At 49.5% G+C, this 17,045-nt stretch overlaps 1 protein-coding gene across 1 annotated transcript in view; it reads right to left on the reverse strand.

Moving 5' to 3' along the window:
* The window catches only part of LOC146855735 (uncharacterized), a 276,683-nt gene that overhangs the window by 11,125 nt on the left and 248,513 nt on the right, over positions 1-17,045 (reverse strand). Inside the window, exons 6-7 of the mRNA XM_085653647.1 lie at positions 9,096-9,136; positions 8,216-8,253 (exon numbers count right to left, since the gene is read on the reverse strand). Of these exons, the coding sequence (XP_085509773.1) occupies positions 8,216-8,253; positions 9,096-9,136 (79 nt within the window). The remainder of the gene's footprint in view (positions 1-8,215; positions 8,254-9,095; positions 9,137-17,045) is intronic.

Below are 17,045 nucleotides of genomic sequence, written 5' to 3' on the forward strand. Positions count from 1 at the left end.
TTGCTAGATTTGGAGCAAAAATTGCTCCCATACTGGTACCAGAGCACTGTTGGTAGTAATGCCCTTCTGAGATGAAATAGTTGCTCTGTAGAGCAATGCGTAGTAAGCTAATGATGAAACTGGTTGGTACCTGTATCGGCCTTGGTCTAGTCTCTAATAGGTTTTGTATGATCTCTATGCTGTCTTCCTGAGGTATGTTGGTATACAGAGAGCTTATATCAAGTGTAGCCAATAGATCACTGCCTAGATTGAACGGCATGCCATCCACTAGATTTATCATGTACATTGTGTCCTTCACAAATGTATCCTGTAGGGGAACAAATTCTTTGATGAAATAGTCTATATACGCTCCTATGGGTTCCAGCACAGAGCCACATCCCGATAGTATAGGGCGGCCTGGGGGATTAGTGGTACTCTTATGTATTTTGGGTATAGTATATAGGACCGGGGTCCTAGGGTTATCGGCATTTAAGAATTCAAATTCTTTCTTAGTAATGTAACCCTCGTCTTTTGCTGCAGTGGTAACCAGCAGAATATCTTTGCTGATTTGTGGTAAGGGATTGGTATTAAGCCTTTTATAATGTTTTTTCTCATTCACTTGTTTTTGGATTTCCGCCTCGTAATCTTTGCGATTTTGCATTACGATGCCTCCTCCCTTATCTGCAGGTTTTAGAATAATAGAGTCATCATTTTTCAATGCTTCTAGCGCTTGCCGTTCTGCTAATGTGATGTTGTATGGAATGTATGATTTCTGCAATTTCATATTGTCTATGCCCTGTAGGATCAGTCTTTCGAAAGCTAGTAGCTCAGGAGGCATCGTACCGTTGGGAGGGTAGAAATTTGAGGGGGTCTAAGTCCCGTACAGGAGTCTTGAATAGGAGGTTCCTTATCCTGAAAAAATAACTTAAGCCTGATTTTTCTAAATAATTGAAAAATCTCTGTCTTGAGGGCAAAGAAGTTTGTTCTTTCTGTGATGACAAAGGAAAGGCCTTTACTGAGTAAGGAGATTTCTGCTGATGACATGGTATGTTGTGATAGGTTGAAGATGGGGATAGTCTCAAATTGAGGGATGTTACATGTTAGTATGGTTGAGGACCCCATTGGTAATGCTTCCTGCGAGTTTGTCTTTCTCCAGGGTGTTGATACCATGTCTTGTTTTTGGCTTTGCCTCCTCGGTCTAAAAAAGACTGACCAGGATGGTTGTCTATTCTGCTAGGGCCTGCCTGCGCGTCTGACTCGTCTGAGCCCCCCGATGATTCAGAGAATGTGATTGTCTGGTTTCTTCGGAACCTCCCCCAAGTGTTCTGTCTATTTTGATTCCCAATAGTGGTGTAGTAATCTTCTCTAAGGTAAGGGTATGCCCTTTCTTTTGAGTAATTCTTTATATCTTTGGAAACTTTATCTGCTTTTTTCTTGAGCTCAAAGGTGTTAAACTCTTCGATAGTTTTGTTAAGTTTATCAAGTAATGCTTTAGATTCAGTTAATGTGTTTCCACTTTGAAGTTCTTTTTCTAGATCTTCAATCTCTTTCAATTCTGCTTTTGCGTGTTCTAGGGCTGTTTCTACGCCAAGCACCATCCAGTGGCGTGAGCAGGTTGTAGAGATATTGCTAAATTTGCCCTTAAATTTGGGATCGTCTCTGAAAATTCCTGGGACGTTCCTGATTTGTAGCCCCTGAGGAATAATACCAGCTTTTAGGTATTCTGTTAGCATGCGAGCATGAAGCTCGGTTCGAACGTGTTTCTTTTTGGCCTTTTCTAGTCTCTCTAGCAGCTGCTGCCTAGGGTTGCTAGTTGTACTTGGATGTGTAGAAAAAAGTGATGGTCCACTGGTTATTTTCGCAATGTAATCTTCTGTGTAGAGAGGAGCTTCGTCCTCTGACATACTGGCCTAAAGGAATAAGACCCTATTTGCAGCACACCATAGGGTCATACGTGGCACATCTGGCAAACACTTGCTCTAAGTATCCGAGTGTTCCTGCTCTCAATTGGGGTTATGATAACATCTTTTATATTGTACAACATTTTTTTCCCCCATACCTTGTCTAAGTTGTTCTAGATTAGAATATTGAGATTGTGAGCATGATTTCCTCGATTGAGGACGTATGACAGAAAATGTGTCTTTATTGTATAGTATACCTGGGTCTATATCATTTTTAATGTGCTTTTCAGCAGAATTATTATCACATTGTCACTATTATTTTCATTATATCCTATCTATTACTTGATCCTACCTGGGAGGTCTCATGTTCTAACACGGAGAACGGGAGGACCCTCCCTTTCATGAGACTACATGACACACATTGCGTCCATGTTATAGTTCTAACTGGCCTCATTCAATTTATTTTAGTTCATTTTAATTTATCTCTCACAACAGCAATAGACGTTATCCACTATACAATCAACTGTAATGTCTAGCGGGATTCAACATCACGGGGCACAGTCTTTCCTCTGTTTCCACCTATCCACGCTCCGATCCCCGATAGAACGACTTTTCCGCGTTCTGCACGCTACGTGCCAAACGGCAAGCCGGGTTGGCGCCAACTTCTGTATAATACAAAGCGGACGACAAATACTCGCCGTTATTACACCAAGAGCGCATCGCACGCCCATTCATCTGCAGCTTATCCAGATCACTGCATCGATTAGGAGATTGAACTCCAATTGTAAGTACATACGTGCACTCCCCAACAGTGTGGTTTGACTTACTCACTCGCCGCCCAATCAGTCCTTACTTATCCGCCCTTGTTCCCAACATCTCCGTAGCTTTTCACTATCGTATGACAGATCCCTAAAACGCCAAGAAGAGACAAAGGGATTCTAATTGCTACGGCTGTAGCAACGTATCAGAGGAGCTGTTTTTGCCCTGTCTTCCCTATCCAAAGAGCCGGCAACCACGTGAGGTAAACTGTCTTTTTAGTTTCTCCTGGAAATGTTCACATCATTTAAAATTTACCATTATATCTCGTTGTGACCACAACCATGTCTGACAACACGTAACATTTCTTTTGTCCCCCATCATGACTGTAGAACCCGGCTGGGTCCTCACGTGAGTTTTTATTTCACTTCTCACAAAAGCACTTCACTTTAGCTGCACCCTTTACATTCAGGTACTTTCCCTTAACTTAGCCTTTTCATTATAGTGTCTCGCATCTGTGCCGGTACACGGGCCTTATGCTTATTTTCATTTATTTATTATAGATGTCCCAGTATCCTTAGTCCTGAAGAGACCCCACATTCACAGGAGGGTCGAAACGTCGTCGACATACACACAGAACAGACCACAATTCAGCCTGTATCATTGTATACATAAACTGTTCAAGAATTTGTATTGATATGGTCGTTTTGTTTTGTTTTTTCTTATTTATGGAAACCTAATCTTCTAAGAAACACTATTATCTTGTACAGTCACTTTTGGGTTCCAATTTTCACTTGGGGACACTATGCACCAAAAAACCTTTTTATGGTTAAAACATTTTGTATGTTTAAGAAATGTATATACCATTTATTGCTATGCATAAAATACAGTATTGATTCAACTGTGTAGAGATTTCATTCTGTCCTCTGACAGTACAGAGTCCTTTATAAATCTATTGCCATTGTGCATATATATTGCCTAAATCATTCTTTATTATCCACTGGAACCATTGTTCTTCCAATTGTGATTGAAGCATTGAGTACGACCCCCCCCCAGGGGTAACTGAAAGATTTTGGTAACTCTTACCTGCAGAGTTTTGGACTTGGAACCCGGCTCGGTGTCCACCCCTGAAGAAGTGACGCTTATTGAATCTTTGTCTTGTGGGGTAGAAGTTTCCGCCTCTGGTGGAGTCCCAGTTACCTCTACTACATCTGTAGTCTCCTCTAGGAGGACCTTGGTAGTACTGACAGCCTGGTGAACGTCCCCTGCCTCGCCCGGCTCTGCTAAAAAGGCAGTAGTGTCGGTATCTGTGTATACTTTTTGTTTGCGTTTCGCTTTCCCACCTTCGGTGGTAGAGGGTGTGGAATAACCATGATCAAGAGCATTCACCTGTGGCAGGTTCGCCAGAGCGTCCGCATGGGGCCATGGCCCCGACTTTGACTTGTTCGTGGGATCGTCAGGTTGAAAATCAACTGGGGCTTGAAACCCTTGATGCTTTGCAAAGCTTTCTAGTTGCTTAGTGATAGGCTTTAATGCAGCTGTCCAGGCTTGCTGCACAGTATTAGGAACCGTATTCTCATTTGCCCTGTTGACCGACTGCTGGACCGAGGTGTCCAGAGCGTCAACAATATTGTCCTCTACGACAGATTCCTGTTGTCCATCCTGGTACGATTCGTCCTCCTCTTCATATCTAACCCACTCTTCCATTGCACACACTTAATTTGCTCTTTCCAAATATATAATAATGTAGAATAAGGCAAGGTAATTATTGGAGGAGTCAGGGGGAACCAACCCATATGCACACAAGCAAAGAATTGAGTACCTAGCTCCTCAGCAGCAGCTGTAGTCAAAATTATTCCAGCCCTATTTATGGCGTAAGAGCCAACAGTTGTTTAGGTAGCGTGTGCTCACTCCAAGGGCCAACTGCCGTTTCAGCCAGTCAGGTGTCACGAAAAGAAAACTACTCGTTGAAGTTTCCAGGCTTTCTGAGCCTTGGAACAAGCAGGGGGCGCATGCGTAGCCCAAAAAACTGCCTAAATGTAGCCCAATTGGGCTACGCACGTCGGACGGTAGCAGGCTCTGCTCCATACTCCGGCCGATGAGGGAAGGCCTTGACGGTAAACGTGAGGAACACGCGGCCAAATTTGGAAATTAAACACCGCCGATGGCGATGCGGTACTCACGCTCCCAGCGTGAGCCTCATTATCCCCTGCCTGAAGGGGCCAACATTTCATGCTAGTAAGCGCAGCTGTCTCGCACACACAAAAGGGCTAAAAGATAACAAAATACAAAAAATCACGAGTACAATGCAAGCATATACAATCAATTAACCTTCAACAAGCGCGCGCTGGCGGGACCAACAATCATATATCACAATGTAATGCAAATATAATAAAATGACAAGCACTTATCTCTGCCGTGAGCAGCAAAGAAAGAGGCTCATGGGAAGGAGATGGTGACTCTTATGGGTATGACAGGATATGATGGGTTGCAAGAGCATTATGGGAAACATAGTTTCTTTTTTGTATACAAGTTTTCATTGGCTGCTGTGTTTTAAACAGTAAAGAAAGAGAAGCAATAATCCGAAGACTCCGGTCCTGTAATAGAATTGTGTTGCAGAATACTAATCTCCAAGAAGCCACATTGTTTCAAATAAATTGGACTGCAGTCCATGGTCCCCGCAAAGAAGAACCAAGAATACCAAAGGATAAGCACATTGAAAGAAAGGCTTGTGTCCCGAATTCAGTACTCAGTAGGACCACGAGGGGTGGATGGCTAACTTGGTTTGGGTGTTGGGTTTTTTCTTTGGGCTTATGGAAGAACCCAAGCCACAATGTCTTTAGCGCTGCCCGCACCGTGACTCCACTGCATTCAAAGCATATTGCTGCTGCCACTTTCTCCGCTCACCTCGCATCGGTGACAAAGATGCTGCTAGCGCACCGTTCAGCAGGGTGAGGGCAGGATCACCTCTCCTTTTGCGCCTCTGCTGTGCAGTGCAACACAACTCTGCGTAGCATGCTCAGCCAGCAGAATGCAGGCATGGCCTGTATCACCAATGGACTGAGACAACAAGAAAGGAAACTGGGAAATCCAGGAGGAGGGGTGACAAGATATTGACGGATGAGGGGAACAGATATTCTGACGTACTTGCCCGTAACCTGGTCAGCACTCTTGCAGTACTGTCCCATTAACAGACCCCCTTCAATGGAGACTGCAGCCACTTGAACTAAGGCACAGAGAGTACCCTAGAAGGTTGTCCCATGAGAGCACAACAGGCTGCTTCCTTAGCAGTCACTGAATATCATTAGAACTACCAGGTATAATTTGTTGTTTATTAAATATTATCTACAGTATTTTGTTATGTGTGATTTGGGCATAATCCTTCTTTTTCGAAAGGACAAGCAGTGGCTGGACACTGAATTATTAACTGGTATTGGTTATTTATGGAGTTCTGAGTCTCCATCCACAGAACACCTCCCTGAGTAAGAATTGGACTCCTCCCTTGCCTTACCCTGAGGGTCAAGTGTAAACGGCGTGTGCTTAGTACTCTGTCAAGACTCCAATGTCAAAAGGCTCCGATTGACACCATTTTAGCCCAGTAAGCTCTGACTGTCCTGGGACTTCTGAAAACGGTCCCACAGTCCACCACTGCTTCCTGGCGTCCCAGACAACCATAATGGGGCTTATAGGGTCTTAATATTTTCGAAAACGTGCCTTGCAACATGCCATGAGGGACATGTGACACAGTCTATGACTGTGAGACAAAGCCCCAGAGTCAGACACATTAGACCCGTTGTGTTGCACGTCTTGTACCTGGTTTAAATGCCTCAGTCTTAGCTCCAACCCTTACAACCCCTGTCGCTATCAGACCTAAGCGCTGCAGAAGGAACATGCTTGCAACCAGCCTTAGTTATGTGAAGGTGGCGCCTAGCATCATGTATCAATATAATGTGTGTCTTGCTCTTTTTTCCATGCATAACACTGGAGCATCAACAACAAACTCAACATAATGTTGTCCATCAACTTTTACTTTTCTTAAACTCCTCCTCCTTAGCCTGTTCTTTCTTTGCAACTGGAGCATGCTTGGTACCATCTTGGTGACAACCTTCGTTTTTCCTCCCCTTCGAAGATTGTTTTTTAAACTGCGTACCATTTGTCCCACTTCGACAGGTGGTATACGGAAGCCTCAAGGGTAACGACATACTGCAAAATGGAAGGCATGTACTAGGTCCAAAGCGTCAGGAGGCAGAGGCTGCGCACTGTTAGAACTGCGGGAAGGTGACACAAAGCCACAGTGCCACTTGGCTACCATTTTATATTTCATCTAGATTGTCCTTGTCCATTTTTTGACCTCAAACAGACGCAGTTACCTCTTCATTTTTTAAATCTTTGGGCAGTGAATACAGGTGTTGAACTAGGTTGGCGTAAATAGGAGGCAGTGCCAAAAATAAGACCAGTGAAAGCCTGGTCTTTACATGGCGAAATGAGTAGAAATGCTTTATTTCTCCTCATTTTTTTCTGTTTCTGTGTGTGCTGCATTGTGCAGCACACACAAAAACAGGAAAATGCCTTGAAGAATTGTTTATGTGCAGGAAGGTGTCCCTTCATGCACATAAACAATCATTAAAAAAATGACTATTTGCAACTTCTTGCACAATGCAGCACACATAGAAAGTACAAATCACCATTTGTGATTGTTTATGTGCAGGAAGGGTCACCTTCCTGAAGATAAACAATCATTCCCTCAACGCAAGGGACCCTTGCACTATGGTACAAGTGTGCTTGCGTTGGCGCTAGACAGCTTAATTTAGCACCAGCGCTAAGGAAAATGCAGGAATGTGCCATATCTTTGTAAATATGGTGTATCCCTGCGTTTTCGGAATAGCGGAGCGTGGTGTTAGCATTTTGTGCTTAACGCCACACTCTGCCATTCCCTTGTAAATATACCCCATAATGTTTGTTTCTGTAGAGGCAGAAGACTGAACTTGCATGGATTCTGAGCCCACCCTTTCACTAGCTTGAACACAGGTGATGCACACTGCTGGACACTATGAAACCCCTAGCCAAAGATCAAAAGCAAGAGGAAATCATTTTCACCCATAACAGATCATGTACAATCCTTGGGGGGTAGAGGAGGGAGTTGGTCTGCCCTGGTCTGCAGGGACCACATCACATGTACAAGACTCCTGGGTTTTAGGTGGGGCTAGGTCCATCCAAAGTAGAGCATTTGGTTTCACTGTGGGGATGGGACAGTTCACTTGTGTCACATAATGATGGGGCCTCCCTACAGAATGTTGTGAGGGGCCCTGATGCTCTCACACCTATAGCGCATAGGTCGCAGGGACCTGAATTATGCAGCTGGTCAGAAGGTCTCAGCTTAATGTACTGATCAATTCGGGATTTACAGTTGAATTTTGCAGCATACCACAAGCTCAACAAGTGCCTGAACTCAGGATCAACACTTTGCCTGTTGGGAGCCGAGGATTCTGTCGTGCGGCCCTGCAGGAAGAACCTCTTCTACAAAAGACCCCTAATCTTGCTCAGTCCTAGTTCAGTTTATTTCTTCTTTGTGTCCTTACCTCGAGACCTTCTTCGTCATGTAAAATGGAATTCAGTTCTGTAATAAAGCACAAGAACAACAATGAGGAGGGAGTAGCGTGCTCTGCCAGCATAAGCACTTGTCTAGGGTGCACCTCTTTTTGGATAAGAAGTGGAGCCCGGTTTTGTCCCACAGTGTACTTGGTTCCAGCGTAGAGACAGAAATAAACAATGTAAAAGTGTAACTCAGCCAAGGAGGCGCTCATCATTGGTCTCAGCACAGAGCATGGAGGGGCGTGAAGCGATAATTCAGTGATGCTCAATAAACATACATTATGCAGATGAGTCCAAGATACTCGCTTAGGATGGATTTTATTGTTGATTACTAACTCATAGCATTCGTGTACATATCTAATTACTATTCAAGCGCCATGAAGACATTGATTTACGATAAAACCTCTTTAGCACACATCCACAAACAGATTTTTCATTGAATTGGACTGACACATGAAACATGTGCGCCTGGTTGGTAGTCATTCACTGACCTACAGTCACACAAGGGTTCAGTCTAAAACTTATACCCCTGAGTTCAGAAACTCATATTTTGAATTTGTGCAGCAGCAGTTATCGTTTGTTACAAATTGTGAAAATTATCCCTTGAGGGCTGTTGCCAGGAACAGTAAAGGAACTGAGATTACTTGAAGACCTCTCCGTGGAAGTTATGCATTTCATAATTTCACATTCAGCCATCGGTCATCCCTGGAAGGCTGGGCTGATTTGTTGACGTTTCATCTTGTCCAGGAGTTTGAGATTTACCCCAGAGGATGCAGGTCTGTCTCTCCTAAGGAGTCATTAAATACCCAAACAATGCCTTGAAACTCTTTGATCTTTCTATCAGTACAGGCAGATGTGACACCTTACCGTAGCAGTTTCTCCTATCACTTGCATGCGATAAAGATTGTCTGCAAAAAAAGAATAAAAAAGAGCCGTATTGGTAATGAGAATGACATGTTTCGAAGCCTATCCTGAATCGCAGATCACACTAAACACACAAACACAGCGTTCCAGCAACTTCAATCACCGACTGCAAGCACCCAGGACCAATAACCACATTTCAATCAGATGTTTCCTTCTTGGTTAACTATTTGCTACTGAGTCAAAGATACAACAACACTGGAAATCAAAAATGTTGATCTACACAGCTAGAGAGAAGATGCAGAGTGGGGACTGCTGCTGTGTTTGTCCAGAGAAGTACTCATTGACTGTCCGTTATTGTGACACAGGTGATATCTCCGAGAGAAGTTGCTACCAGTTGGAACTCTAAAGTCTTTGTGGATGAGAGAGTGGAAGGCAAGTAGTCAGCTGTTAAAAGCTGTTTTGTTCCAAATAGAAGTTCTAATTTGAATAGGTTGGTCATAATTGACTGAGAGAGTCAGTGGATGGATGAATGGGTGAATGCCTGTTCCACTAGGCTATTGCATGGCTGGTAAGATAGATGGTTGACAGACCATGAGTGAGTGGTGAGATGGCTAGTTGATTAGAGAAGTTATAGATTGGGTAGTTAAATGTCATGAGTGGGCATTAGATGATTGAATAAGTGAGTGGATAGAGAGGTGGTGTTGTCTGTGTGGGTGACTCAACTCCTGAATCATGGATGGATGACCCATTTCTTCTGATCACGTTTGTAAAAGGAACCCTACTATGGTGACACCAGTTGCTGACTAAAGTGCTGTATTATAATAATCAGATAAACTAACAAAGGAATAAAAGGGTTGAGAAGGCAGAGTCTGTAGTGAATGGATACATTAGAACGACATTTGAGTACAAAGGATAATTTAGAGAACATCAAAGAATGCGTTTTTAATGATATAATAAATGTAGGATTAGGAAAGCAGCAGAAACAGGACATTTTGTCACTTGAGCCGGGGATGTCAGTAGGGCATTGCAGACAGGTGGTCTGCACTCGGTAACATTTCCTTGTCAGGTTATATGGCTCATTCAGGGCTCTACAAAATGGGGGTCTTTTTGCTCACCCGTCCCAAAACTCAGAGGAAACCCACTGAATTGCCCTAGCAGTCTGGGATCAGGAGAACCTTCACTCTCAAGAAGAAACCCATCAGCGTCTCGGCAGCCCGCAAGCAGGGAGACCACTCGGTAAGAAAAGACACAGCACCGTAGGCTCTCCAATGGCTCCAGGCTCAGTAACCACCCACTTGCCAGCCACTGCCCCCTCCTTCTGACATTTTGCTCCTCTCATGACAGCGTGGGTCATACCACTAGGATCCCACGAGATCAGTGGGCAGGTCTAAGCACCAGTTTCCAACCGGTAACCCGTCAGTGCTTATGTTGCTCTGCTATGGTAGAGCAATTGTATAAAATGAGCACAGGTGTCCATCTGACAGCGTTGACCTATTAACAGAGACTGTAAAGGGATGAGCTGAGCCTTCCCGGTCGCCTAAGCACACCCCGTCCCACATGGCCGACGCGGATCATGTCTCAAAAGTAAACTATTAAAACAGACACCCGCGGAGGAGCCTAGCGCGCAACCAAGATGGCCGCGTAGGTGCGAGGCTCCCGAGGACCTCCGCGACCTCCTAAATTAATCCTGGTGATATCCTGTCCTTGTTGAGGGGACTGTGTCGGGGAACCCGAGCAGAGGCGCCACCCGTTTTTTGGGCTCGAATCGGACCCCGAACACCGGTGGGAGCATCGATCGAAGGTTGCGGCCTTCTCCTCGCTGGCCCCCCGGATTGGAGTAGTGGGGCGATCCGGGGACAAAGTGAATAACAGCGGCGAGCGGGGCTGGGCGACTCGCGTACCCCGCACTTTCGCTTTCGCTTTTGCGCCCTCCTTGCTCTCAGGCAGGGTCGGGTTGCGGAGCGGGGTGCGGTGGTGTGGTCTTGTCCAGGAGCCCGGCTGACCCGCCGGCGGTGGGTTGACCTGCGGTTCGGTGGTCGCCCCCGCCCCCCCCCTGGCGCCCGTGGCTTGGTATAGTGGCCCGTTCGGGGAGCTTGGCACGACGGTGGAAGAGCCAGCATGTCCACCAAACAAGATGGCGACCGGGCGAAGGTGAAGACGACCCGCCGTGGCACGGCGTGCCAGGCTAACAGTATGGACCGCTACACGCTCCAGAAGGGATCTCCGGAGACATCGCGTGCATCCCCGGTGGGCCCGACGGAGGCATCTGCTCATCCGGTGGATCTGACCCTCCGGGACGTCATGGGCGCCATCGCAGAGATGAAGGCCTCGGTGGACCAGCGTTTTGACACCTTAGCGCAAAAAATAGACTCGGTCCTGGTGGATGTGAGCCTTGTGAGGGCAGACTTGTCCAAAACAAACGACCGAGTCGACTCCCTGGCCCACACCACAACGAGCCTCACGACAGACGTGGTGGCCCTCCAGAAGGAGGTGCGCCGGCTTGGCCAGGCGAGCGCCCTGATGGACCGGCGACTGGAGGATTCCGAGGGTCGGGCCCGGAGGAATAATGTCCGTATTGTGGGGGTGCCGGAGGGACGAGAGGCGGAGGATCTTTTCGTGGAAGAATTGATCCTGACCCATCTCCAGCCCCGGGGGCTGAGTAAGCTTTTTGCGGTGGAGCGTGCTCACCGGGTCCCCGGGGGCAGACCTAAGACCGGTGCCCCGCCGCGGCCTCTCATTGCCCGGATTTTTAATTTTCGGGACAGAGATGCCATCCTCCAGACCTCCAGGCAACAGGGACCGGTCAAGCTCGACAACATGGAGGTACATTTCTACCCAGACTTTACTCCGGCGGTCCAGAAGCAGAGACAGAGCTTTCTTGGTGTTAAACGTCGCCTAAGGGACCTGAACCTCAAGTACTCAATGCTCTTTCCCGCTAAGCTGAGGGTAGAGGTGGATGGTCGCACGCACTTCTTTGACCGGCCCGAGGCGGCTGGGGACTGGTTGGACACTTTGCCTGGTGGTCGGGGCCGGGGGGGCGGGGGGGGCACAGCTGGCGAGGAGGGCCCGCCGGATCAGAATTGAGGGGTGACTGAATAGGCCTTGCTCTGGACGTTGTTCCTTCACCATTTATTGATTGCGTATGTTCCCCTCCTATGGAGGTCGTGCGGGGTCTGTTGGGGGCTTCCCTCCTCCTCTGGGGGACTAGTTAGTGTTTAGCTATGGGGCGACAGGCACACTGCACTTTGGGGGGGCTGTCTGGGCTCATGCAGGGGTGCAGGGAGGGGGGAGTTCTGTTGGGACCGGGGGGTGGGGGGGGTGTGTTGTTTGTTAGTACCGCAAGGCAAACCCGCTACTGTGTTGTTGTTTTTAAGATGCTCGGTGGGGGACGACCGATTGTTTCGACGTATGATGGGGGGTAGGGATTTGACTGTGTTGTCATGGAATGTTAACGGCCTGGGGGATAGGATTAAGCGTGGTGTGGTCCTGCAGTACTTAAAACGTATTTCACCAGATGTTGTCTTCCTGCAGGAGACGCACCTTATAGGTAACTCCTTTCATGCAATGAATCGGCGGGGATATCGGTTGGCGGCCCATTCCGGCTTCACTTCGGGCTCGCGGGGGGTGGGTATCATGATCAAGAACTCGCTCCCGTTGGAGATTGATGAGGTGCGCCATGATGAGAGGGGACGTTACACTGTTCTGGTGGGAAGAATGGAGGGTAGAGTGTTTATCTTTATATCAGTGTACGTCCCGCCTGGGTTACAAGCCACCACATTTGCGGACCTGGGGTGCCTCCTTCTGGACCTTCCGAGTGGCCTGCTGGTGGTTGGAGGGGACTTTAATGCGGTAGCTTCTGGGTCTATGGATCGCCATCCCCCTAGGGACCTCCCCCGGGCACAGGCGTGGCTGCCCGGCCTCTTGGACACGCTGGGCCTGGTGGATTGCTGGAGATTAAAGCATCCCGCATTGCGACAGTACACCTTCCACTCGGGTGCCCATGGTAGCCTCTCGCGGCTTGATTACATCCTTGTCCCGGCGGCCCATGCAGGGAGGGTGGGGGAGGTGCGCCATCTGGCGCGGGGTATCTCAGACCACTCCCCATTGTTGTTGCATTTCGATGTCTTCCCGAGGGGGGATGGCAGGGTGGCCCCAATCAATGCATGGTATTTGCGCGACCCCACCATTCGTGCCGATTTGATCACATCCTTACAGCGATATTTCGACGAGAATGTGGGGTCGGTCCCTTCGGCCATCTCCCTGTGGGAGGCTTTCAAGGTAGTCCTTAGAGGGGAGGCCCTCTCCTTCATCTCCCATGCCCGGCTGCGCGAGCGGGAGGAGGTGACCCGGGTAGAGGCCGAGATTGCAGAACTGGAGGGTGACCTGGGGAGCGGGGTAACAGACGCCAAGTTGCATGTTCTACACCTAAAGCAGGCGGCCTATCGGGCCCTCGTCACGGAGGCGGCCAGGGGCCTCAGTAGAGAGCAGCAGGGGCGATTGTATGATGTGGGTGATAAGGCTGGCAAATTGATTGCGTGGTTGGATAAGAGGGAGAGAGCGAGCCGCGTGGTGCCGTTGATTGAGAGTGTGGATGGTGCGTGTGTCACTGAGCCGGAAGCCATTGTCTCCTGCTTCGCGGATTATTTCCGCGAAGTCTACTCCCCGGTTTCCCCCTGCTCGGAGGAAGATTCCCATGCCCTGCTTCGGGACATCGCACTGCCCTCCCTTACGGTGGAGGACAGGGATTCGCTGGACGCCCCTCCCACCTCGGACGAAATTGCCTTGGCTATTCGCTCGGTTGCATCCGGCAAGGCCATGGGCCCCAATGGTATTCCCATTGAGCTATACAAGCTACGCCCGGATGTGTTGGCGCCCCACCTGCGCGCGATGTTCCTGGCGGCCCACTCGCAGGGTTCCCTCCCGCCGGACCAGCGTCTGGCCACAATTGTGGTGATCCACAAGGAGGGGAAGCCCCGTGAACGGGTCACATCCTATAGGCCGATTTCGCTCTTGAACGCGGAGCCCAAAATCCTCGCCAAGGTGTTGGCCAACCGGTTGGTTGGCGTGGTGGGCGATTTGGTCCACCAAGACCAATCTGGCTTTATACCACACCGCAACACGGCGCTCAATCTGCGGCGCTTACACGGGGTGCTCGCGCGTGTCCCATTTGTGCGGGAGCCGGCCATCTTGGCGTCCTTGGACGCCACCATGGCGTTTGATACGCTTGAATGGCCCTACATCTGGGCGATGCTGGCGAAATTTGGGTTTGGCCCGGGTTTCATTAGCTGGGTCAAATTGCTATATTCGGGCCCATTGGCGCAGGTGGTGGTGAATGGGCGAGTCTCGGCCCCATTCGCGCTGGGGCGGGGCACGCGACAGGGTTGCCCCCTGTCGCCTCTCCTGTTTGCCCTGGCCCTAGAGCCCCTGGCGGAGTGGCTGCGGTGGCACCCTTCTATCCGCGGCCTCCGCTGGACCCCCGAGCATGAGGACCGTGTGTCTCTCTATGCTGATGATATCCTTCTGTATCTCGCCTCCCCGCGTAAATCACTGATCGTCCTGGTTGATGTTTTGCGCTCATTCGGTCGCAACTCAGGCCTGGTCATCAACTGGGCGAAATCCTGTGTCTATGTGCTTTCCGGGGAGGCTCCGGTCCTACCACGGGACTGTCCGATCCAGCTTGCCTCCCAAGGTTTTCGGTACCTGGGTATATATATCACTCTTGACCCGGAGGCCCGCTATGAGCGGAATTTGCTACCCCCCCTCCAGCGCTTGAAGGAGGACGTGGTGCGCTGGCGGCGTCTGCCGCTTTCGCCGCTCGGCCGAGCGGCCTTGTTTAAAATGATGTCCCTGCCGCGCTTCCTGTACGCCCTCCAGAATACTATGGACTTGGTCCCGGCACGCTACTTCCGTGAGGTGGAGGGCCTCCAGCGGCGCCTGTTCTGGGACGGGAGGCTGCGCATTGCTCTGGCTAAATTGACGCTCCCGTGGTACGATGGGGGAGTCGCCCTCCCGGACATTAAACGGTATTACTGGGCCTCCCAACTAGCTGCAATTAATCATGGCCTTTACGGGCCCGCCTTGAACCCGGCATTTGAGATGGACAAGATGCTCCTGCCCGGTGGCGATTATAATCGAGCGCTCTACTCTGGCGTGCCCGACTCCCGTTTGACGGGACCGACGCGTGTCATGGTGCGTGTCTGGCACGCGGCTAATGCAGCTATGGGGTGGAAGGACCGTTTGACCCGGGCGTCACCGCTGTACGCGTCTGAGAGGTTGGGCTCCCTGTGGACGTCGAAGGGCTTCGAGAAGTGGGACACGATCGGAATCAGCACGGTGGGAGATCTCTGGACGAGGGGGGGATTCAAAACTTTTGAGACGCTGCAGGCGGAGTTTCAGCTGCAGGGCAGTGAGTACTTTCGGTACCTACAAGTTCGCCATGCGCTGGGCTCCGTCTTCCCGGATGTCGCATCCATTCCGGAGTCTTCCCCCCTGGAGGACAGAGTGCTAGATGGCCATGTCCCGGACAGCACGATCTCTCTCATATACAAAAAACTGATCAACGATAGATCGTGCCTGCTGACTAGTCTCCGCGAGGCTTGGGTTGCCGACGGGCTGGAGCTGGACGACGAGGATTGGATTTCCGCGGTGGCCTCTCCGAAAGAGGTGGCCATCCCGGCTCGCCTTCGTTTCGTCCAGCTTAAGATCCTTCACCGGGTTTACGTGACGGGGCCAAGGCTTCTACGTATGGGCTTTGCTGGTGACGGAATGTGTAAGCGTGGCTGTGGTGCGTTGGCGACTTTCATGCATATACTGTGGGAGTGCCCGAAGGTGGAGCGATTCTGGCGTGGTGTGCATGCGGTCCTGCGTGTGGTTACGCGTGTCGCGCTGCTGCCTGAAGCGAGGAGATGCTTGCTGAATGTGTGGGAACCAAATGACTATTCGGTCCCGCAGACGCGGTGGGTGACTCTGGGATACATGATAGCTAAGCGTGATATTGCTCAATTGTGGGGATCCCAGAGGCCCCCTGCGGTGTCGGCCTGGAAAGAGCATATGGATTGGTGTATGTTTCGTGAAAAGGTGGTGTATGTGGCGAGGGGTAAGCCTGGGGCGTGGGTGAAACTCTGGGGCCCCTGGAACGCCTACCGCGGGGGTATTTGTGAGCCGCCACTGCTACCGGCCGCCTCGCCTGCTCCGTCTCCCTAGACGGCCCCCCCCCCCTTCGGCCGCGGGCGCGCGGTCCCCCAGTCCCTGCTCTACTCCCATTCCCCTCTTCAGAGTTCTGCTGCTGGTTTGGATCCCCCACTTATGGAGCACGTGCTATCACTTGGGATCGCGGGTTGCCTTGCGGGTGTGTGGTTTTCTTTCTTGGTGTTGTTTTGATTCAAGAAAAGGGAACCGTACTGTGGGCATGGAGCTATGTGGCCTGCACCATTGATTACTCCTGTTTCACTACTCTGCACTGCCGAGAGGCTTTTACTGTATGTATGCAATCTGCTTTTGTCACTCTAGCGGCCGGCCGGGTGGTTGTAGGCCCATACCTGTAACTTTTACAAACTGCAATAAACGGTTTCAAAAAAAAAAAAAAAAAAAAAAAAGACACCCGCAGAGATTACGGTAATTGAATTCCAGGTAAACAGACCACTCTTTCTTTTTTTGCGCGGCCACAGGGCTGTATCCCTCACAACTATAATACACCATTTTGAGCACAAATCCCAAAGTTCTTACCATGACTCTAGCTGCGTTAATAGTGAAATATTTCCTGTTTAGTTTGTGTGCCAGAATGTCGGCGTGCTTCTAACGTCTTTAAGTAAACTTTGTGTGCATTCTTCAGCTTGAGTAAACAGCAAGTATTTTGCGTGGGATAGTCACAAGATCCGAAAGCTGAACTTAAATACAGCTTTCTTCTATGCTGTGTGTGTGTGGGGGGAGGGGTGCTGTCTTGGAGAGACAGAA

Source organism: Triturus cristatus, chromosome 4_1 (assembly GCF_964204655.1).
Source record: "Triturus cristatus chromosome 4_1, aTriCri1.1, whole genome shotgun sequence".
Taxonomy (NCBI): Eukaryota; Metazoa; Chordata; class Amphibia; order Caudata; family Salamandridae; genus Triturus; species Triturus cristatus.